Here is a 23,204-nt window from a genome sequence, read left to right as displayed (position 1 = left end):
CATTTCTATGAGGCTAAAAGATCTTATCATTTTTGATGGATTTATACCAGACCCTTAGGTAGATCTACCACGGAGTTTTTTACCCTCTCCCTTCCTACACAGCACTGAACTGCCTCCCACTTATTCATAATTATAAAGCATGCCACAGCATGTTTATTATTTCTGCATTTTTATGGATCATTTCCTTAAGATACACTCCCAGGACCAGGATCACAAGTCAAAGGATGGGGACATCGCGAACGCTAATGAAATGCACTGCCCAAGAACTTGGAAAAGGCCAGCACCAGGTCACTTGCCCTCCCCAGCAGTGGCCAGGGGCACTGATTTCATCACAACTTCACCGTGACACATCACGCTTTAAAACTTCGCCAATGTAATACATTTAAAATGTACCCTCATGGTTTAATCTGCTTATCTTTGATAGCTGAGGGAACTAAAGACAATTTAAAAGTCCTGTTTGGGGACTCTACTTTTTGCTCACTTAGAAGAAAAGCTTTTCATAAAAAGGAAAAGGCAGTGAGAGTCCCTGAATATACCTGATATCTTGTGATGATTTTCAAAGGATAAGGATAAAATTCGTGTGCATGTGTGTGTGTGTGTGTTTAATGAACCATGTGTGTGTAATGAATGTGTGTGTGTGTTCAATGAATCGTGGAGCCTAGCCCATAATTCACTAAAATGTCCACTTTCTGGCAGCGAGGTGCTGGGTGGACCCTGAGCACTGAGTTTGTGAAGTGGAGCTGGTGGCAGCTGTGGTGGCTGCAGTGAGCCTGAGTTAGATTCCATACAGTGGAGTCTGGGCTCCACAATGGTACCCACCCCCAATTCTGCTCATCGGCCCTTTTAAGAAGTTGCCAGCTTCCTGCTGATAGAAACTTAGCTGGGAAAGTGATTGCAATGAGTTTACTCATGATTAGCCACTGATCTGGCTCAACCCAATGCAAATTTATATAAATATATGAATATTGATCACTTAAGGTGGTATTCAAATTCAGCTCTGACTACATGAAGGGCTAAGTGTGGCGGAGGTGGGGGGAAATAAATAAGGGTTCTAAGAAATTCATTCTGATATTTTTGAAAGAACACAGTGTTTTTTTTTTTTTTTTTTAAAAAAAAAAAAGAGTATCTGGGCCAGGTGCAGTGGCTCAAGCCTGTAATCCCAGCACTATGGGAGGCCGAGACGGGCGGATCATGAGGTCAGGATATCGAGACCGTCTTGGCTAACACGGTGAAACCCTGTCTCTACTAAAAAATACAAAAAACTAGCCGGGCGAGGTGGCGGGCGCCTGTAGTCCCAGCTACTCGGGAGGCTGAGGCAGGAGAACGGCGTGAACCCAGGAGGCGGAGCTTGCAGTGAGCAGAGATCCGGCCACTGCACTCCAGCCTGGGTGACAGAGCGAGACTCCGTCTCAAAAAAAAAAAAAAAAAAAAAAAAAGAGTATCTGGCCAGGGGTGATGGCTCACGCCTGTAATCCCAGCACTTTGGGAGGCTGAGGTGGGTGGATTACTTGAGGCCAGGAGTTTGAGATCAGCCTGGGCAACACAGTGAAACCAAGTCTTTGCTAAAAATAGAAAAAATTAGCTGGGTGTGGTGGTACAAGCCTGTAATCCCAGCTACTCGGGAGGCTGAGAGGGTAAAACCGCTTGAGCTCAGGAGGTGGAGGTTGCAATGAGCTGAGATCGCACCACTGTACTCCAGTCTCAGGGACAGAGTGAGATTCTGTCTCAAAAAAAAAAAAAAGTATCTTAAAGTATATATATTGTTACAAGTTAAGATTCTTGAAGCAATTCATTTTGACATCAAGCCCAAATGAAGGGTGTGTCCAATCCATGTTCTCCATCCTCTCACATGTCCTCATGGCTCCCATAACCTGGTAGGTGGATGGTCTCCAGGCAGCCCTCACACCCTGTGTGTTCCTTCACTTTTAGGTGCTCCTTTGACATTGTTCATATCTGGAACCTAGAACCTCCTTCTGCTTCCTCTATTCCCCAGCCCACATTCTCTGTCTCTCCTGCTGGAGGAGGCTAACACCAACTGTGCAAGTCTGTTTTGCTACAAGTCACACTATGAGATGACCTGGGCATTGGTTCCCCATCACCTGGGCCAGGACTGATCCTATGGACCTGCTCCCACTCCTGGGAAATGTGGAGATATGATCATCCAGTATGCCTGCTAAGGCTGATGTCCAGATTAAATGAGATCATAGAAGATGAGCAGCTGGCTGCACTTAAAGGAGCTGGGAAATGGAGCCCAGTCCACTGGGATGGGTCCCGGATTACCAACGCACCTGCTGTGGACCTGGGGTAGGGGGCACTTCAACTCCCTTGGCCTCAGTGTCCTGTCTACAAAATGACAGGGTTGGATTAGATGGTTTTAAAAGTCTGTCTTGATTCTGACATTCTGAGATTCTATGCCATTCATATGTAAATGTATCTTTATAATCAAATGTATCTTTATAACTTTATCCCCCTTGGTAAATAGTATCATTTTGGCACAGAGCAAGCACTCAATTGTTGCAGAAACTAAATTAATTGCAAGACCAAATCATAGTGAAAAACACTCCAAAAGCACGAAATAAGAGAGGTAGTGTTTATGGATGTACATGTGTGTATATTCAGAAAACACCCTCACAATTACAGATACAAGCATTTTGCATTCTTAGGTTATTCACACACATCTATGTGAAAATGGCTTATCCTCTTTCCTTCTGAAAATTCCCAGGAAGCTATCATTCTAACGTTGCGCACCACTAGGGTTTGCCTGGAAACTCCCTGACTAATCCGTCAAGTTCAATTTTTCTTTTTTTTTCTGAGATGGAGTCTCGCTCCGTCACCCAGGCTGTAGTGTAATGGCGTGATCTCAGCTCACGGCAACCTCTGCCTCCTGGGATCAAGCAATTCTCCTGCCTCAGCCTCCCAAGTAGCTGGAATTACAGGTACATGCCACCACGCCTGGCTAATTGTTGTATTTTTGGTAGAGACAGGGTTTCACCATATCGGCCAGGCTGGTCTCAAACTCCTGACCTCAGGTGATCCACTCACTTTGGCCTCCCAAAGTGCTGGGATTACAGGCATAAGCCACTGCGCCCGGCCCAAGTTCAGTATTTTCTAGTCCCAAGCTTGCTGATGAAATGCACATACTCCGTCACACATGTAAAGCACTCTAACACGTCTTAGAGGTCTGCTCCATCTTCAGGAAAACTAGACTAGGAGTTGGGCTCCAAAGCTGAAATTCCAAGAAAAACACGTAGCAGCAGGGAGGACTGACAGGCATTTTTTCCTAGACAATTTGGCAAAAGAAGCAGCAAGGATGTAACTTCTTTCACATCTTTTAATGGCAGCAGATCAATCTCAAGTTGGGCTTCTCCAGAGAGAAGTAAAGACGAGATGCCAATGACGATGACCACAGCAGCAGCTAATTAGCAGTAGAAGGGATAGTACCAGCTACTGCCACTCTGGTATTACGATATACATAATGGCTTTTATTTCACACGTCTCACTTAGTTCTCATAAGAATATCCTAATAGGATAGGTATTATTGTGAAGCTCCATGTTAAAAAGAAACTGAAGCTAGCCAGTACCTGGCCTCACAGGTTCCCCAGCTAGCAAATGGCAGGGCTGGCTTCAACCCCTACCTCTGCCCTCACAGCATGAACTCAGTGGACTTGTAATTATAACAGAGTCACGGCCTGGGAGAGGCAGCACTGGCCAGGCCACCAGGTGGGTGGCCTGTGTCTCCAGAGGGCCCAGCTCACACAGGCAGCTTCTCAGGCAGGCATTGGTCTCAGGTGGGGTCAGCCAGTGGTCCGCCCTGTGGTCCTACCACAGTCCAGCCAGAATCACTGGTCAAACTATTGTTTGTGGCTTTGCAGGAAGCCATTTGAAAGGGTCATTGAGAAATGATCTTTCTAAATCAAGCTGTACCAATATTTTTATTTCCTTTTATGAAATGCCACATTTAAAGGCATTAGATGGGCCTGTGTTTAAAGCCTGGGAAACAAGTGCCTGTGACTTAAGTTCAGAAAAACAGAAGTGTCCCACTCTCAAAGCAAAAACAACAGAGAGCTGCATGACATGTATCCTTCCTACAGCAAGTGCTTGCTCTTGGGACCTTATGGATGTTTGACAAAAAAAGCACATCTAAATCCAAAACACTTTTTCAGACCAATGTCACATGCACTGACACTCACATATCTTAGATCATCTGCTCATGGTTCTAATCATTTTTCGAAACAAGAAATTGGTTAAGGAATTTAGATTGTTAATTGTATGGTTTATAACATTTTAAAAATAAGTGACAAGTCACTTTTACTAGTCTGAGAACTGGCTCTGTGTAGTGTTAGGAGAGAAGAGAAACTCAGAAGCCTGACCCCACAAGGGTCCCCCACCTCCCACCCAATCTACTGCACCTAAATGAAGACAAAGAATAAGAGGCAAAAACTAGAACCCTACTGATCTATGTCTTAGAGTCTCTGTGTATCTATGTACTGGGCTTGTGTTCACCATTCACTTCTTCCCAGAACACGTGATTTGATAGTAAGTAGGGTAGATGGAACAGGAAAGCCCCCAAACACAGTAAGGATCACTGAAGCAAGGAAGTGGAGAAAATACTAGAAAACTGAGTACACAAGGGCAAAACATCCCCCTCTTCACAATGTTGTCAAGAATCAACACTGTGGCCAGGCACAGTGGCTCATGCCTATAATCCCAGCACTGTGGGAGAATAAGGTGGGTGGGTGACCTGAGGCCCAGAGATCGAGACCAGCCTGGCCAACATGGTGAAATCCCATCTCTGCTAAAAATACAAAAAAATTAGCTGGGCGTGGTGGCAGGCACCTGTAATCCCAGCTATTTGGCAGGCTGAGGCATGAGAATCACTTGCACCTGGGAGGTGGAGGTTGCTGTGAGCTGAGATCACATTACTGCACTCCAGCCTGGGCAACAGAGCGAGACTCCATCTCAAAAAAAAAAAAAAAAAAAAAAAAAAAGAAAAATTCGCCGGGCATAGTGGCAGATGCCTGTAATCCCAGCTACTCAGGAGGCTGAGGCAAGAGAATCGCTTGAACTCAGGAGGTGGAGGTTGCAGTGAGCCGAGATCATACCACTGCACTCCAGCCTGGGCGACAGGGCAAGACTCTGTCTCGAAAAAAAAAAAATCAACTCTGAAAAATGAAGCCCAGGTATTGAAGAGTGGGAAGGAACCACAGATAGCAGTTTCACAGACTAGGAAAGGGGCCGGGGTCTTCAGGGAAGATCCTCTGCCAGACAGAGCAGTTCAGCAGAGGCCACACCGGGAGAACTCGGCTCTGCCAATTGGGAACCTCCTCAGAGCTGGCTCTGGGCTCTGCAGAAAACAGGAAAACCTTGGCATGTCTAAAAATGGGAAGGCCGTCTACCTAAAACCAAGTAATGCTTAGGCAAATGGCTGGTCATTTTAAGTGAAAATACTAAGATCCTAATAACAAGGCCTAATATTAGCAAGAAAAAGCACTTATTTTCTATGAGACCTTAAAAGACTGCTACTTCTTGTTAGCTTTTTATATTAGGTTTTACATAATTTAAATCTTTTATTGTTCAAATTTAATCTACCAGTACTTGTGAAGGAAATGGCCCCTTTAGAATAGCTTCCATCTTAAAAGAGGAGGCACGTGCAGGTCCCCACTGTTGGGACTATCTGGCTAGAAGCGACCAGCTCTACCACAGCTGGGTGTTGGGAGTTCAGTGATTACAAAACTCAAAGGCAGGTTGTCATTTGAAGCTCAGCTGCACAGCAGTAAAAGAGGTTTGAGGTTTGCAGAATGTGTGTCTAACTGAGCCCTTTTTTGCTGGCTCTACCTATTACTAAGACTATTTTCTTAATGAAAGGAAGATGCAGGTGAACTAAAAATAAAAACTGGGTTCTCACAAATAGAATGACTATGCTTACGTCCTCTCTTTTGGTGCTAAAAAAAGAAAAAGAAAAAGAAAAAGAGCTTAATTGGCCATAAAAGTCAAATTGATAACTCATAGATTCTTTCTGACTAGTGAATAATAGCGATGGTGATAATAAATGATACTCTACAGCAGCGTTCTTGAACTTTTGAGCACATAATCACCTGAGGGCTTTTTAGAATGCAGCTCTGATTCAGGGGGTCTGAATTCAGGGAGCTGAGATTCTACATTTCTAACAGGCTTCTAATGCTGCAGGTCTGTGGGCCACACTTCGAGTGGCAAAGCTCTACATTTGACAAATAACTTTTCTTGGTGGCTCTTTAATCAGTCCAGGTGGAAGGGAATCTGTAAGTCACGAGGCCCTTTAGGAACTCATCTTATTCCAGCATATCAAGTGGACTAATCCTTTTTTTTTTTTTTTTGAGACAAAGTCTCATTCTGTTGCCCAGGCTGGAGTGCAGTGGCACGATCTCGGCTCACTGCAACCTCCACCTCCCAGGTTTAAGAGATTCTCCTGCTTCAGCCTCCTGAGTAGCTATGAGGCACCCACAACCACACAGGCTATTTTTTTTTTTTTTTTTTTTTTGTATTTTTATTAGAGACATGGTTTCGCCATGTTGGTCAGGCTGGTCTCAAACTCCTGACCTCAGGTGATCCGCCCACCTCGGCCTCCCAAAGTGCTGAGATTACAGGTGTGAACCACTGCGCCTGGCCTCAACTGGACCAATCTTGATGCACAAAATAGCACTATGCCAGGTAATATATCATATGTCACTCAAATGTAACTGGCTATCAAGTTCATGATGACTGTTTGCTTTTGAACTTTTCAAGAAATGTTTGCCACTTGCCTGGTACACTGGAAGCTCAACAAATGCCTGTAGCATAAGGGAATGAATGAATGAATGAACAGAAGGAAGGAGGAGGAAACTCAGTGAATTTGGCTCCCTGCTGGCCCCTGTGCATATTGAGACCATCTTGTAAAGCTTCTTACTGGTCATATTTTGAGATGGGGGGAACAAAAAAAAAAATCATCAGCAGACTTGGGGAGAGAGAATCAGGGTGGGGGAGGAGGAGGAAGAAGAGAAAAGAACACGGGCAGCAGCTAACCATTGGAGATCACTGAGTGCCAGGCACAGTGTTGAAGTCCTTTACATGAACTACCTAATTAGTCATCTTAAAACTTTGTGAGTTAAGAATTAGAATTAGAAACTGGGAAACTAAGGCACGAGAAAGTAAGTAATCCAAGATAATAGAGTTAGGAAGGTGGGCTTAGGGCCTGCTCCACTGCAGCCTCAGCATCAAAATCAAATCCTCAGGGCAGCACGACTGGCTCCGCCACCAGCCACAGCAAGCCCTGACCCTACTTCTCTGTTAGGTTTTGCAAGTAGTTAATACTAACGGATTGGGTTGGTTCAGCAGCCTCTCTAAATCAGGTGTACACACAGCTCAAAAGACATAACTGTTATTTTATTTTATTTTATTTTATTTTATTTTGATACAGGGTCTTACTCTCTCTCCCAGACTGGAGTGCAATGGCGCAATTTGGGCTCATCGCAACCTCTGCCTCCCAGGCTCAAGCGATTCTCCTGCCTCAGAATCCTGAGGAGCTGGGATTACAGGCACACGCCACTAACGCTAAGTTTTGTATTTTTAGTAGAGATGGGGTTTCACCATATTGGCCAGGCTGGTCTCGAACTCTTGACTTTCAAGGATCCACCCGCCTCAGCCTCCCAAAGTGCTGGGATTACAGGCGTGAGCCACTGTGCCCAGCCATAACCATTTTTGGCACCTGCATTTTTATTATACTGATATCCTTGATATACCCTAGCACCAAGCTCCACATTTGCCAGCTTTGTCTGATGGTTGGTTGGTTATTTATTTGTTTATTTTTGAGACAGAGTCTTGCTCTCTTGCCCAGGCTGGAATGCAATGGTGCAATCTCGGCTCACTGCAACCTCTGTCTGCCAGGTTCAAGCAATTCTCCTGCCTCAGCCTCCTGAGTAGCTGGGACTACAGGTGTGCACCACCACGCCCGGCTAATTTTTTGTGTTTTTAGTAGAGATGGGGTTTCACCATGCTGGCCAGGCTGGTCTCGAACTCCTGATCTTGTGATCTGCCTGCCTTGGCCTCCCAAAGTGCTGGGATTACAGGCGTGAGCCACCACACCCAGCCATCTGATGGTGTTTTTAAATTGAGAAATAAAACAAAGAACCATAATGAATACTAAGATGACAATTTTTTGAGGGGGGAAACTAAAAAAGTTCCAGGAACATGTAACGAACTCACATACCCCTTTACACAGAAGGATCAATTGTTTGTATTTTGCCTCATTTACTTGATGAGTTATTCTCATCTTTCTCTCTCTATATACACGTCAGCATATATGTCTGATACATATATGTCACTATATCTTTTTCTTGAATCATTTGAGAGTAAGTTATATCCATGCCCCTTTGTTCCTAAATACTCCTGTGTTAGTTCCTAAGAACAGGGGTCCCCAGGTTGTGCTCTCCTTACGGGAATCTAATGCCTGATGATCTGAGGTGGAACAGTTTCATCCTGAAACCATCCCTGCAATCCAGGTCTGTGGAAAACTTTTCTTCCAGGAAACTGGTCCCTGGTGCCAAAAAGGTTGGGAACCACTGCCTAAGAACAAGGCCATTCTCTTACATGATCACAAGCTAATTATCAACTTCAGGAAATGTCAATGTTAATACAATACCTTCATCTCATTTACTATCCACATCCAATGCTGCCATTTGGTCCAGTGATGTCTTTTATAGCCTGACCCACTACGTTTTAATGGCTGAATGCATATTAAGAATTAATATAAGTAATTAAGAATTAATATGAGTAGAGTGCTTTGGCATTTAGAAAGCCCTTTTCCTACATTAACTCATTTGCTTCTAGCTTTGCCTCTCTGAGGTCAGGTAGCAGCTCTATCCTTGGTTTACCCAAGATAGAAATGAGGCTGAGGGGACGTCAAATCCAAAGTAGTGCTCGGGCCCCATTCTCCCCTCACATCACTGGTTGGTGTTCATTTTAAATACTTTATTTGTCTTAGTGTCAACCAGTAGACTGACTACTAATCCAAACATTTTATTTTTGAGACGGGGTCTCTTGCTCTCACTTCCAGGCTGGAGTGCAGTGGTATGATCTTGGTTCACTGTAGCTTCAGCCTCCTGGGCTCAAGTGATCCTCCTGCCTCAGCCTCCCATGGAATTGGGACCACCACACCTGGCTAATTTCTTGATTTTCTGAAGAGATGAGGTGTCACTATGTTGCCCAGGCTGGTCTCAAACTCTTGGGCTCAAGCAACCCTCCAGTCTCCCAAAGTGCTGGGACTATAGGCAGAGCCACCTCACCTGGCCCCCTCAAATATTTTAAATTCCAAAAATAAACGAATATAGTTCAAGTGCTTGTCTCTCTAACCAAAAATAAATGAGTATTGTTTGGGTGCTGTTGCTTCATGTTAGCATCACAGATTCTAATTATCACCTGCAGCTACACATGCAGGAAGAGTCCTGAGCTCCCCAGGGTCTGAGAGCTTGGTATCAGTTGGGAGGCCCCTGATGGGCAAGTAGGGAGCCCTGGCTTCCTCGGTGCCCACCCAGCCCTTTTTGTGGAGCCCACCCCACCACGCATGCCAAACTTAAACCCACAACTGGCAAAAAATCCCCAACCCCAGGCTTGACTTGAACACAGAAAGCCGAGACACGATGGGGGTCTCTTCCAGGGCACAGTGAAACATTAGCATGGTGAAACTCCATCTCTGCTAAAAAACGTTAGTTTGGGGGCAGGGAGGCAGTTTCCCAATCCTCAGTAGTAGCCTAAAAAGAGATAAAAACTCATGAACTTGACTACTGAATAGAGAAGTACTGGTTTTGGAAATGGAACTATTGGGATTCAAATCATCACTCTTCTACTTAGTTCATTTGCCTTGGGCAAGTCACTGGGTCTCAATTCCATCATCCCTGCACCCAGATAATAACACACAGCAAGCAGGAATGCAGTGAGGTGGCCAGCACAGACTCCGGAACGTGTGAGGCCTCTGGCTCCTAATGGTTGAAAGCACAGAAAGCCTCCTCCAGAGTATGGCCCCCTGCAGCGCGAGCCTTTGCCTTTCGCACAACCCCCACACAACCCAGAGTTTGTAGGCGTGAACACAATGTCAGCAAGGTAGGGGGCTGAGGTTAAAATTCTGCATGACTGTCAGGAATACAAAATAACTGATCATCTTTTCAGTAGGGGCTGTCTCTGGTGACAGGGAGTTGAATTTTTCTTATGCGTGGCCCTCTGTTCTTGGTTTGTGAATGTAGAAGGAAGAGTAAAATATTTACCTTTTCCAAGGCCTCTCTGTCAAGCAGTTCTTGCACAGCTAGCAGCTTGATGCTGTAAGAAAAAAATCAAAACCACACTTGAAAAACCAATCATTTCACGTCACCAAGGATCATCAAACAAGTCGCAAAAACAAAAGGCTGAAATTTCATCCTGCATTTCTATGTCACCTGCCATCTTAAGGTGACCTTTTATTTAAATCAAAATGACCGTTTTGAAAGTATTTACAATGTTTCTACATTTGAAAGTAATTTTTACCATATGATCCAGCAATTTCACTTTTAAGTATATTCCCAAAAGAATTGAAAGCAGGAACTCGAATAGGTAATTGCACACCAGTGTTCACAGCAGCATTATGCACAATAGCCAAAAGGTAGAAACAACATAGATGTCTACCAACAGACGAATGAATAAGCAAAACGGAGTACATACTTTTAATGGACTATATTACATATCCGTAACAAAGAACATTCTGATACATGCTACACCGCAGATGAACCTTGGAGACATGCTAAGTGAGATAAGCCGCCACAAAAGACAAATACTATACAATCCCACTTACATGAGGTATCTTAAGAGTAGTCAAATTCACACAGGCAGAAAGTAGAATTGTCAGGGGCATCTGAACCACAGCGATTCCATCTTGAATAGGGGCTGGGTAAAATAAGACCAAGACCTACTGGACTGTATTCCCAGGAGGTTAGGCATTAAGTCACAGGATGAGATAGGAGGTCAGCACAAGATTCAGGTCCTAAAGACCTTGCTGATAAAAGAGGATGTGGTAAAGAGGCTGACCAAAACCCACCAAAACCAAGATGGCCACAAAAGTGACCTCTGGTCACTCTCACTGCTCATTACATGCTAATTATAATGCATTAGTGCTAAAAGACACGCCCACCAGCACCCTGACAGTTTACAGGTGCCATGGCAACATCAGGAAGTCACCCTACATGGTCTAAAAAGGGGAGGAACTCTCAGTTCTGGGAATTGCCCACCCCTTTCCTAGAAAAGTCATAAATAATCGACCCCTTGTTTAGCATATAATAAAGAAATAACCATAAAAATAGCTAGCCATGTTTTTTCTTTTTTGAGACAGTCTCACTCTGTCACCCAGGCTGAAATGCAGTGGCGTGATCTTGGCTCGCTGCAACCTTCACCTCCTGAGTTCAAGCCATTCTCCTGCCTCAGCCTCCCGAGTATCTGGTTTTACAGGCGTGCGCCCCTACATCTGGCTAATTTTTGTATTTTTAGTAGAGACTGGGTTTCACCATGTTGGTCAGGTGGGTCTTGAACTGCTGGCCTCAAGTGATCCACCCACCTAGGCCTCCCAAAGTTTTGGGATTACAGGCGTGAGCCACTGCGCTTGACCTTAGCCAGCCATTCTTTATTCCTTTACTTTACCATAAACTTGCTTTCACTTCATAGATTTGCCCCAAATTCTTTTTTGCACAAGGTCCAAGAACCCTCTTTTGGGGTCTGCACTGGGACCCCTTTCCAGGAACCGAATGGTGCTTACCAGGGACTGAGGGAGAAGGAGAATGGAGAGGTATTGTTTAAAAAGTATGGAATTTCACTTTGGGATGAAGAAAAAGTTCTAGAGGGCCAACGCAGTGGCTCATGCCTGTAATCCCAGCACTTTGGGAGGCCAAGGCAGGAGGACTGCTTGAGCTCAGGAGATCAGGAGCAGCCTGGACAACATCACAACGTGTCCGGAATTGGTGGGTTCTTGGTCTCGCTGACTTCAACAATGAAGCCGCAGACCCTCACGGTGAGTGTTAGTTACAGTTCTTAAAGTCGGTGTGTCCGGAGTTTGTTCCTTCTGATGTTTGGACGTGTCCGGAGTTTCTTCCTTCTGATGGGTTCGTGGTTTCGCTGACTTCAGGTGTGAAGCTGCAGACCTTGGCGGTGAGCGTTACAGTTCATAAAGGCGGCACATCTGGAGTTGTTTGTTCCTGCCTGTGGGTTCATTGTCTGGCTGACTTCAGGAGTGAAGCTACAGACCTTCACAGTCAGTGTTCCAGCACACAGACCCAAAGAGTGAGCAGCAGCAAGATTTATTGCGAGGAGCAAAAGAGCAGCAAAAGAACAAAGCTTCAACAGCGTGGAAGGGGACCCCAATGGGTTGCGACTTGCTAGCTCGGGGGGTGGGGGGGGTTGCCTGCTTTTATTCCCTTATCTGGCCCCACCCATATCCTGCTGATTGGTCCATTTTACAGAGAGCTGATTGGTTCATTTTACAGAGAGCTCATTGATCCATTTTGACAGAGTGCTGATTGGTGCATTTACAACCCAATTAGCTAGACACAGAGCACCGATTGGTGCGTTTACAAACCTTTAGCTAGACACAGAGTGCTGACTGGTGCGTTTACAATCCTTTAGCTAGACAAAAAAGTTCTCCTAGTCCCCACCTGTCCCAGAAGCCCAGCCGGCTTCACCTCTCACTGGTACTGGCCAAATGGGACTTTGCCGCACCCGGGCACTCCAGCAGCCCAGAAGGAGCTCATCGCAGACAATCAAGAGAAAAAGAGGGGAAGTGAGAAAGAGACAGAGCTATCTGCTATCATGGCCAACTATCCCGCGAAGAGGGAACGGCAGTCCACGCACGTGATTCAGCCTCCGATCAAGCCCAGCAGAGGCTCCAATCAAGCCCAGCAGGGCTTGCTGAGCCCGCGCTCACCTGAAACCCGTGGGGAGCGCAGCGCACAGTCCCGGCTCCTGCCCGCGCCTCTCTCTTCACACTTCCCCTCTAGCAGAGAGAGTAGACTCTGGCCTCGGCCAGCCTCAGAGAGGGGCCCTCATAGCGCAGTGGCGGGCCGAATGGCTCCTGGAGCGCGGCCAGAGCTGATGCGAGGGCTGCTCGCACGCTGTCACCTCTCAACAAGACCTCATCTCTACTAAAAATACAAAAAATTAGCCTGGTGTGGTGGTGCATGCCTGTGACCCCAGCTACTCGGGAGGCTGAGGTAGGAGAATCTCTTGAGCCTGGGAGGTCGAGGCTTGCAGTAAGCAGAGATCACGCCACTGCACTCCAGCCTGGGTGACAGAGCGAGACTCTGTCCCAAAAAAAAAAAAAAGTTCTAGAGACAATGAATGGTGCTGATTATACAACGTAAATGTACTTTATGCCATGCCACTGAACTGTACACTTAAAAAGGGTTAAAATGCTAAATTTTATTTATAAACATTTTGCCATAAAAAATTATAAAACTGTCTGATAGCGACTTACTGTGAGGAATTTGAATACATTCAGAAGAATATAAAGAAAAACAGTCACCCAAATAGCTAAAGCCATCACTTGCAAAGGGACCCTGCTCAGCCACTCATTTGTTTTCCAAACATTGACAGTGCACTGTGTGCAAGTGACCAAGGATCCATGATTGCTATGGCATTCCCTGCCTGGAAGGCACTCACAGCCAGTCCAGAATATGATGTACTATATGCCAAATGGGCACACAGAGATGCAGAGAGGAACCGGGCCCAGCCGAGGCCAGAGGATTCCTGGAGAGACCAGGTTAGCTTTGTCAGGGAACGAAGGCTGGGAAAAAAGGCGATCACAGAGGAGGTCTATAGAGGCACCAAGGGGAGAGATGACCTGCTGGTTTCCAGTGCAGGTGCCTGAACTGAGGCTACAGCCAGCAACCAAGGTGACAGGATTGAGAAGTGCATGCAGGTTGACAGGGGAGGTATTTTCCCCTTTTTGACATGTTGCTTTTGAAGTGTTCATGGACACAATGAGCAGGTGGTCAATGCTGTGGGGGAGGCCTGGGCTGGAGGCTGTGGGGGAGTCCTGTGTTGGAGGCTGTGGGGGAGGCCTGGGCTGGAGGCTGCGGGGGAAACCTGTGCTGGAGGCTGTGGGGGAGGCCTGGGCTGGAGGCTGTGGGGGAGGCCTGGGCTGGAGGCTGTGGGGGAAGCCTGGGCTGGAGGCTGTGGGGGAAACCTGGGCTGAAGGCTGTGGGGGAGGCCTGGTGGAAGCTGTGGGGAAAACCTGGGCTGGAGGCTATGGGGGAGGCCTAGGGTGGAGGCTGTGGGGGAGGCCTGGGCTGGACTCAGCACACAGTAAAAGCATGAGAGCTCCAAGGGGCTGTTTAGGGAGTGGGTCAGCTGCAGATGGTGTCACAACACTCCCTGCCCACCCAGCTAATGTGTGAGTGCTCACTGGTCATTTCCTCCCCACCTCCAGCAACCTGCACAGGTTCTACAGAATAGAAATAGGCCCACTGTGAAGCACATGGCCCCCTCCAAAGGGATTAGACAACTTTTTCTTTTTCTTTTGAGACAAGGTCTTACTTTGTCACCCAGGCTGGAGTACACTGGCACCATCTTGGTTCACCGCAGCTCTGACCTCCAGGGTTCAAGCGATTGTCCTGCCTCAGCCTTCCAAGCAGCTCGGACTACAGGCGTACGCCACCACACCAGGCTAATTTTTGTATTTTTAGTAGAGATGGGATTTCGCCGTGGTGCCCAGGCTGGTCTCGAACTCCTGAGCTCAAGCAATTTGCCTGCCTCAGCTTCCCAGAGTACTAGGATTACAGGTGTGAGCCACCACATCTGGTCAGAATTAGGCAATTTTTAAAATTCACCTTAATGTATAGAATTATTCATACCCTTTGTACAACTAAGCAAACACTGTCTCACCAAATGCAATGGCTAATTTAAAAGCAGCTTCAAGAAGTGTAATAAAAGTTTTCACGGCTTATAAGAAACCACCACCACCAACAACAAATCAGGCCGGGCATGGTGGCTCACACCTGTAATCCCAGCACTTCGGGAGAACAATGCAGGTGGATCACTTGAGGTCAGGACTTCAAGACTGGCCTGGCCAACATGGTGAAACCCTGTCTCTACTAAAAATACAAAAATTAGCCAGGCTTGGTGGCGGGCGCCTGTAATCCCAGCTACTCAGGAGGCTGAGGTGGGAGAGTCGCTTGAGCCTGGGAAGCAGAGGGTGCAGCGAGCTGAGATCGCGCCAGGCACTCCGGCCTGGGTGACAGAGCGAGACTCTGTCTCAAAAAACAAAACAAAACAAAACAAAACAAAACACCCACCAAAAAAACAAAACAAACAACAAATTAGCAAACATCCAGGCTAATGGACAGGAGTGTGGGCATTCTCTCTGCTCCAACCCCGTTGGCTTTTGTTTCATCTCTTAGGCAGGTTTGCTTTTGTTGTTTCTCTGGCTTGGAGGGGTCTTCCCCAGGATCTTTCCAACACCATCTGTCTCATCCCCTCATTCCAGTTTAACTGGGAATGTCATCTCCTCCAAGCAACCTTCCCTGGACACCCGAGTTAAACCAGCATCCCAGGTCACAATATGTTATTTTTTTCGGTGGTCTTTGTGCTACCTTGAAGCATGAGTTTATTGGGGTGCTTTTGTCTGTCTCCTCTCAACAAGCATGGAAGCTCCTTGAGGCTGGGGACTGAGACATTCTTGCTCATAATTACATTTGTGGTGTCAACTGGCACATGGAAAGCGCTCAAGGAATTTATTTGCTGACCAGGCCTGGAGGCCTTCAGGCCAAGTTGCTATCATAGCTCACACATTCCAGCCTGAATGGGTAATAGCAAAGGCCATGCCTCGGTTTCTCCTTCTGAAAAGAATGCCTCAAACAAGATGGCTGGGTGGATCCTCCCTTGGTGAAAGGTGCTACGTGAATTATGTAACAGACTGTCATTCATGAAATATGCCTGGTGGCAGGTCAAGGCCATTGGCCACTCCTCAGCACATTCTGATTCCCACTGTGCAAATCTAGATTCCAGGTCACCAGTTTGGACAGCAACTTATATGCTAAGTTAGGACTATCCAGTTGTAGCTCAAATTTCAGAAGCCTAATCTGCCTCTGAAATAACCATGATAAATATTTATACTGGAGGAACTTTTCAAATAGTCTCCCATTCCTGCCCCTTTTATGGTCATGAAGTCCAATTTAGTATCAGGCATCAGATGGCAACAGTTTAGAGAAAAGGTCTCAACACTGTTCAAATATTCAGCTCTATTTTTCTCCCTACTATTCACTAAGATACTACAATCAGCCACAGAACAAGATTTGAAAACCAACAATTTCAGGCTCTGACATGAAAATGACATTAAAATAACTTCAGCTGACTCTGATTTAAGTCAAAACCTGAAGGATGCCACGTCCTGCTCTCATCACTTTACTGTCCTCTAGAACACACCTGGCACGGGCCTGGCATGCACAGTGCTGCCCTCCAACCCCCAGCCTCCACAGAACTCTCCCCCACTGAACTTAGATTCAGCTTCCAAATCCTTCTCAACAGTCCAGTGAGCCTCAACCAATCTACTGAAATTGGCATATGAGATAAAAACCCATTTATTATCTGCTCTAAAACCAATACCAAATAGTATTAATGCATTAGGAGTAGGGGAAGGGGTAAAAACAAACAAACAAAAACCAGAGACAATTCCTACACGACTAAAACCCAGCAAGGGCCGGTGCAGTATCACGCCTGTAATCCCAGCTTTCGGGAGGCCGAGGTGGGCGGATCACGAGGTCAGGAGATCAAGACCATCCTGGCTAACACGGTGAAACCCCATCTCTTCTACAAATACAAAAAAATTAGCTGGGTGCGGTGGCAGGTGCCTGTAGTGCCAGCTACTCGGGAGGATGAGACGGGAGAATTGCTTGAACCTGGGAGGCGGAGGTTGCAGTGCGCCAACATTGTGCCACTGAACTCCAGCCTAGGTGACGGAGCAAGACTCCGTCTCAAAACAGAAACAAAAACAAAACAAAAACAAAAAACAAACAATCCCCAGCAACATAAATGGGATAGTTTTAGGGGCAGGGGGAGAGAAGATGATAAGACACTCAGATCTACACAGTTTGTGTTTCAAAATGAGAGCAATGCATACTAATATTAAGAAGCTACTGCTAGAGCTGTTCATAACTTTGGATTTCTTCAGAAAGCTGTTTTGTCCTCCTGAGAGCTGCAGTCCTTCAGGGTATTCTGAGATGCTTCCTGTTATATAACTGTCCTGATTTTATTTCTAACCTTATTGGAAACCCTTCCAGTTTACGGTATTTATTTCAGTATTTATGATATCAGATTCTTCTAGTATATCAGATACTCCCTGGGAGGAAATTTCAGACATATGAAGGAGCAGTAAACCCATGTACGAAATCCTCCACTTGACACCATCTAACTTTTTGCCCTGAAAGGGAATCTGATATCTCATATTTTCTTTTTTTTTTTTTTTGTTTTTGTTTTTCCTCTGTCGCCCAGGCTGGAGTGCAGTGGCCGGATCTCAGCTCACTGCAAGCTCCGCCTCCCGGGTTTACGCCATTCTCCTGCCTCAGCCTCCTGAATAGCTGGGACTACAGGTGCCCGCCACCTCACCCGGCTAGTTTTTTGTATGTTTTAGTAGAGATGGGGTTTCACCGCGTTAGCCAGGATGGTCTTGATCTCCTGACCTCATGATCTGCCCATCTTGGCCTCCCAAAGTGCTGGCATTACAGGCTTGAGCCACCGCGCCCGGCCCTCATATTTTCAATTCTGCCCCTTCCTCCCTCCTTTCTTCTGCTGATTCCACAAACTTATACTGAATACCTCCCTTTATTTCGGAAACTGGCATGTGTCTGGGGGACAAGATGAACACACAGTTCCTGCCCTCAACAAGGGCCCACAGGGGTTAGGAAGCTGCTTCAGCATATGTCCGAGGAAGAGGAAAGTGTCTCCCTGAGGCTCTCCTGGGTTCCAACATGGACCAGTAGAGCCGGGCCTAAGAGGTTCTGTCTCTTAGCGGCCTGGAGCTTGGTCCTCATACTCTGAGAACAGCAGAGCCCCAAGGAGATGAAAGGTGCAATGAACTATAATTTCTTTTTCTGTACCTTACATTGAGAAGAGTGGCAAATCACACAAAAGCAGCTGATAGCGGTGATTTATTTAGATCAATGACAGCTTGAAGGGCAAGTTCTGAAGTCAGGATGAGCAACACTTAGAAAGACCTAGAATGCATGCAATTAAGATCTATAATGGGATTAAAGAGGGTGATGGGGAAAGTGCCAGGCAGACACTGACAGCACAGAAGACGGGCAGCAGCACTGAGGAGACAGAAGCCAGAGGGCACCCCTGCAGTGCAGGATGGCATGGGACACAGACCGCATGAGGTTTGATGGCCCCCAAAAAGACAGCTATGGGATAACTCTATGGATGCTTCAAAAGCACTTGAAGGATAAACTCTCAACTATAGAGACATTCATGCTTCCAGAATAGATTATGACCTAAAGGATACTAGAGTAAGGATTCACCCTGGCTCCCTTTCTCTGAGGATTCTGGCACTTTGGGTTCCCATTGCATTTATAATAAATTTATTATAGTATAGTCCATGAGACACAGCAGTATGTAACAGATAGAGAATGAATGCTATATGATGGATCCATTCATTCACTGTATGGATAAAAGATGTAAGGTTATGCACTATGCACCAGGCACTCTTGGGTGCTAGGGACATACTGATGAGCAAAAGCAGCCTCTGCCCCTAGACATCTGAGTCTATTGGAGGAACCAGGTAAGTGCATCAGTCGCGTGATGGGCACTCTCAGGAGGCAAACACATGGTGCCATGTGCCTGCTGGAAGAGCATGAACAAAGCTGGGAGGCTTCCTGGGGAGTGGCCTGTCAGCTGACACCTTCAGGCCTGCACAGCAGAGGGGAGGACGAGAGTGTTCCACATAGGGTAGCAGGAACAGCAACAGCGAAGGAACGAGGGGACAAAGTGAGCATGGCCTGCTCAGGGACTGCACGTCGACCAGGGACATGGGGAGGCGGGGCTGAAGGTGGGAGGTAGGAATTCAAGGATTATTCTGCAGAAACAGGTGGGGCTGGCCCTGCTGAGAGGGTTTGTCAAGTCACATCAAGGAGTCTGGCAAGGAGGAGTCACAAATAATTTAGGGCAGTGATGTGGCAGAGGTCCGGGGGCACAGAAAGTACTAATAAAAATATGGCCATGGTGTGAAGAATGGATGGGGATGGGGTGGGGGTGGCAATGCTGGAGGTGGAGAGACCCAGGACGGGTCCAGGTAAGAGATGAAGGTGGCCTGTGCAGGCAACTAGCACTGGGCTAATTCTACACGAGTGAGCAGCTGGTAGGGCCTGATGAATGAACGGATGACGGGAACAAGAAAGAAACATCACCCCAGTTTCCACCTTGTGAAACTGGGTGCTGAAGGGACCATCTACTTAGGGTGCCAAGCAGGGCTGAAGATGTGAGTCTTCTCTTGGACACACTGGGGTTCGGGGCTTTAGGACCTCTGAGTGGAGTTTGAGGAGGTAACTGGCTGCACCTCAGCAAGTCCTGGGCTATAGATTTGAACATCAGGAGCGGGAAGATGGTGACGAAGGGGAAAGACCATCTAGGAGGCTGTAAGGACAGAGAAGATGGTCCAGGATAGGGCACCCAAGGGCCATCAACATTTAACAGCTGGAAGGAGGAATGGGAGGCTGTCATGGAAGCAGCCAACGGACTGTCAGGCAGGTAGAAGGGAAACCTGGAGCACACGGCCGGCAGCCATGGGGAGAGAGTGCTGCAAGAGGGGAGGGAGCCAGTTGTTCAGAATTTACAGAATGCCAGGCAAGCAAAGGCTGGGGGCATTGGAGACAGCAGCTGCAGGGAGTGGTGGAGATGATGACAGGTTTCAGACGGTGAGAAGTGGATAGAAATGAAGGAGAAATGACGACATTAAAATCTAGGTACAAGATGTTGGATGGCTTCTCACAGCAGGATTTTCCAAGGAGAAAAACTCAAAGCCAGCAGGTATTTAGCCTTATCCAAGTGAAGGCAATTATTATAGCAAAAACAGTCCCTCTCAAAGCTGTGCATTCACATTCTCTCTGTCTCTCTCTTTCCCCCATGCCTTCCCTCCCTCCTCAAATGATACAGTCGTGGGACCCAGTTTTTCTCTCAGAGCATAATCACCATTTGCAGGATATGGAAGAAAACTAAATGTCATGAAAGTTGTAAATGATGCCTGGGCTGGTTTTGTTTTATAATATAATACTTCCACACCCTCCTCTGCAAGAAAAAGAGAGAAAAATGTGAAGACCCTGAATTGAAGAGCCCACACCAAAACCCAGAGCCTCCAGCAATGCTGGCAACACAGACCCTGTACCTGATGTATCAGCCCACACTGTCTCCTGGACTGTACAGCAAACGATAGGGAAGGGGTTTCCACACGTGCTTTTAGAAGAGGGCTTCAGCAGCATAAACCTGGGGAGAGACGGGCTCTCCAGGCAGCCTTTCAGTAAGGGAGACAGGAGGCCCAAGAGGAGAACATAGAGTGAAGGTGTAATCACAGCCAGGGTCCAGAGGCCAGGGGCAATGGCCACTCTCTACTCACATGTCCCTGTGACAAAACCTATTAATCAATTTTCATCCTTAATAACAGCCCTAGTAATAAAACTAAGAACAGTCCCCTTTCATTTCTAAGTCCCAGATGTAACCCAAGGAACCTCCCTAATGCCTGGCACACTTCTCCTCATATGACAAAAACTAGACCCTATCTCGATTATGTTTCAAATTCTGCCATCAATAAACACGAATATCCTCATATCTATCACAATCCTATCCATTATTGTAGGCAGTTGAGGAGGACTGAAATCAAACACAATTGTGTAAAATCCTGACAGGCCTGGCCCCACCTGTGTCTGCAGAATAACTTTTTCTTTCATTCACATCACTGATTTGATTTTCCATAGCATTTTTTTTTTTTTTTTTTTTTTTTTTGAGATGAAGTCTCACTCTATTGCCCAGGCTGGAGGGCAGTGGCACAATCTCAGCTCACTGCAACCTCTGCCTCCCAGGTTCAGATGATTCTCCCGCCTCAGCCTCCTGAGTAGCTGGGACTACAGGTGTGTGCCACCACTCCTGGCTAATTTTGTATTTTTAGTAGAGATGGGATTTCACCATGTTGACCAAACTGGTCTCGAAGTCCTGACCTCATGTAATCCTCCTGTCTCGAGCTCCCAAAGTGCTGGAATTACAGGCAGGAGCCACCATGCCTGGCCTGTATTTGTTTTATGTGGGGTGGAGTTACTTAAGAAATTTCATGGAAGTCAGATTCACAAATGGCATCAATCCAGATGTCTGAACACACCTCCTTTCCCTTTCAAGCAAAGTTCCAGGTTAACTTCTGAGGAAATTAATGAAGGAATCTCCCCACCCTTCTTTAACAGAGATGGGATCTCACTGTGTTGCCCAGGGTGGTCTCCAACTCCTGGGCTCAAGCGATCCTCCCATCTCAGCCTCCCAAAGTGCTGCAATTAGGCCAGGTGTGGCTCAAGCCTGTAATCCCATCACTTTGGGAGGCTGAGGCAGGTGGATTACCTGAGATCAGGAGTTTGAGACCAGCCTAATCAACAAGGTGAAACCCCCTCTCTACTAAAAATACAAAAATTTAGCTGGGCATAGTGGCATGTTCCTGTAATCTCAGCTACTTGGGAGCCTGAGGCAGGAGAATCACTTGAACCTGGGAGTCGGAGGTTGCAGTGAGCCAAGATTGCACCATTGCACTCAAGCCTGGGCAACAAGAGCAAAACTCCGTCTCAAAGAAATAAAAAACAAACCCCCAAAAAACCAAAGTGCTGGGATTACAGGCGTGAGCCACTGCGCCCGGCCAAGAATCTCGTCTCTTGTTTTTATCACCAAATTTTAGAAGACATCATGGCGGTCACTTGCAGGCCTGTTTTCCCCCATGATTACTCTCCTCCTCTATTGGCTCAGAGCTGAGGAAACACCGGGGCCATCAGCATCTGCACACCAGTGGACACGCCCAGGAGGAGGGATGGGCTCTGGAGAAGGAGCTGCTTTTCCTAAATACGTCCCTGACAGCGTTGCATCCTGTCACTGACAAGACACCCTTCCTCGCCAAAGACAAGTGCGGGATTAGGATGTCAGCACAGAACGATCTCCGTGGAATTTAACTTGGGCAGTAACTGTTCTTAGCAGGTTTAAAAGAATTAGTCTGCAAAACAATCTCGGTGCCCACGTTTTTTGTTCCATTCAGGTTTCCAACTGCTTGAATCAATTACAGTATATTCTATTTTTTAAGAAAATTATCCAATCCATTCAGATTTTCAAATTTTGAGCATAAAAGTATACAAGTAATCAATTTAAACTTAATAACCACCTCTGCATCTGCTTCTGGCCACCCCCCGTTCCGTTCTTTAAGATGGGTAGATATTTTTTCTCATTTTGAAAATTAGATCTGTGAGAAATCAGTCTACTTTGTTGGTTTCCTGAAAAATTAGCACCAGGATTTATCGATTGTACCATTCTTTTTCTAATGAAGGTTCACATTTATCTTAATTCCTTTCTCCAATTTTCCACTGTTTTCTTTGGTTTCTCTGTCACTTTCTTTTGTTTAAATGATTTATTATATATATAAAGCCATACTTTTTTCTCTAAGTATGTATTTATCCTTGTTTCAAATTTCATTACGCAGTCTTCCTGTTACTTTCTATGTAGTCTACAGTTGTAGTGTTGACCTCTTATTGGGTACAATGGTTATTTGAATTGTGTTCTTCTATCTCTAAGTAGTTTGGTTTTAAATTTTGTTTTCTATCATTCTAGTGCACTCTTGTTAGGGGAAGCACCCTGCGTATTTATTTCCTGATTAGTAAAGTGTACTGATACTCTTTTGGGTCTACTTTGTGCTGCATTCACGTTTCCATTTCCCAAGCATTTGAGTAGTTCCTGAACATGTTTTTGGATCTATCAGTGTTCATTTTAAGTTTTTCATATTAATGTAAGAAGCAAGAGTCAGTTCAAGCTGCACTGCCTACTGGCTGCAGGGTCTTAAGGAACCTGTAGTTCTTAAGGAAGAACTCAGCAGCAGGTGGGAAGAGAAAGAGACTGGCGCTCACTTCTGTGGCCGGGAGCAGAGGTGACTAAGGTAAAGTACTTAGCACACTGCTTCGCTCATA

The 23,204-nt window shown here is 46.2% G+C and overlaps 1 protein-coding gene across 1 annotated transcript in view; it reads right to left on the bottom strand.

Annotated features, from left to right (window-relative positions):
- Positions 1-23,204, bottom strand: part of EEPD1 (endonuclease/exonuclease/phosphatase family domain containing 1) — a 143,809-nt gene that overhangs the window by 49,210 nt on the left and 71,395 nt on the right. The window contains exon 3 of the mRNA XM_010361132.2: positions 10,272-10,323. Within this exon, the coding sequence (XP_010359434.1) occupies positions 10,272-10,323 (52 nt within the window). The remainder of the gene's footprint in view (positions 1-10,271; positions 10,324-23,204) is intronic.

Source organism: Rhinopithecus roxellana, chromosome 6 (assembly GCF_007565055.1).
Source record: "Rhinopithecus roxellana isolate Shanxi Qingling chromosome 6, ASM756505v1, whole genome shotgun sequence".
In the NCBI taxonomy this organism is placed as follows: Eukaryota; Metazoa; Chordata; class Mammalia; order Primates; family Cercopithecidae; genus Rhinopithecus; species Rhinopithecus roxellana.
The sequence above is the reverse complement of the archived record's forward strand: the minus strand, read 5'-3'. Positions and strand labels throughout refer to the sequence as shown.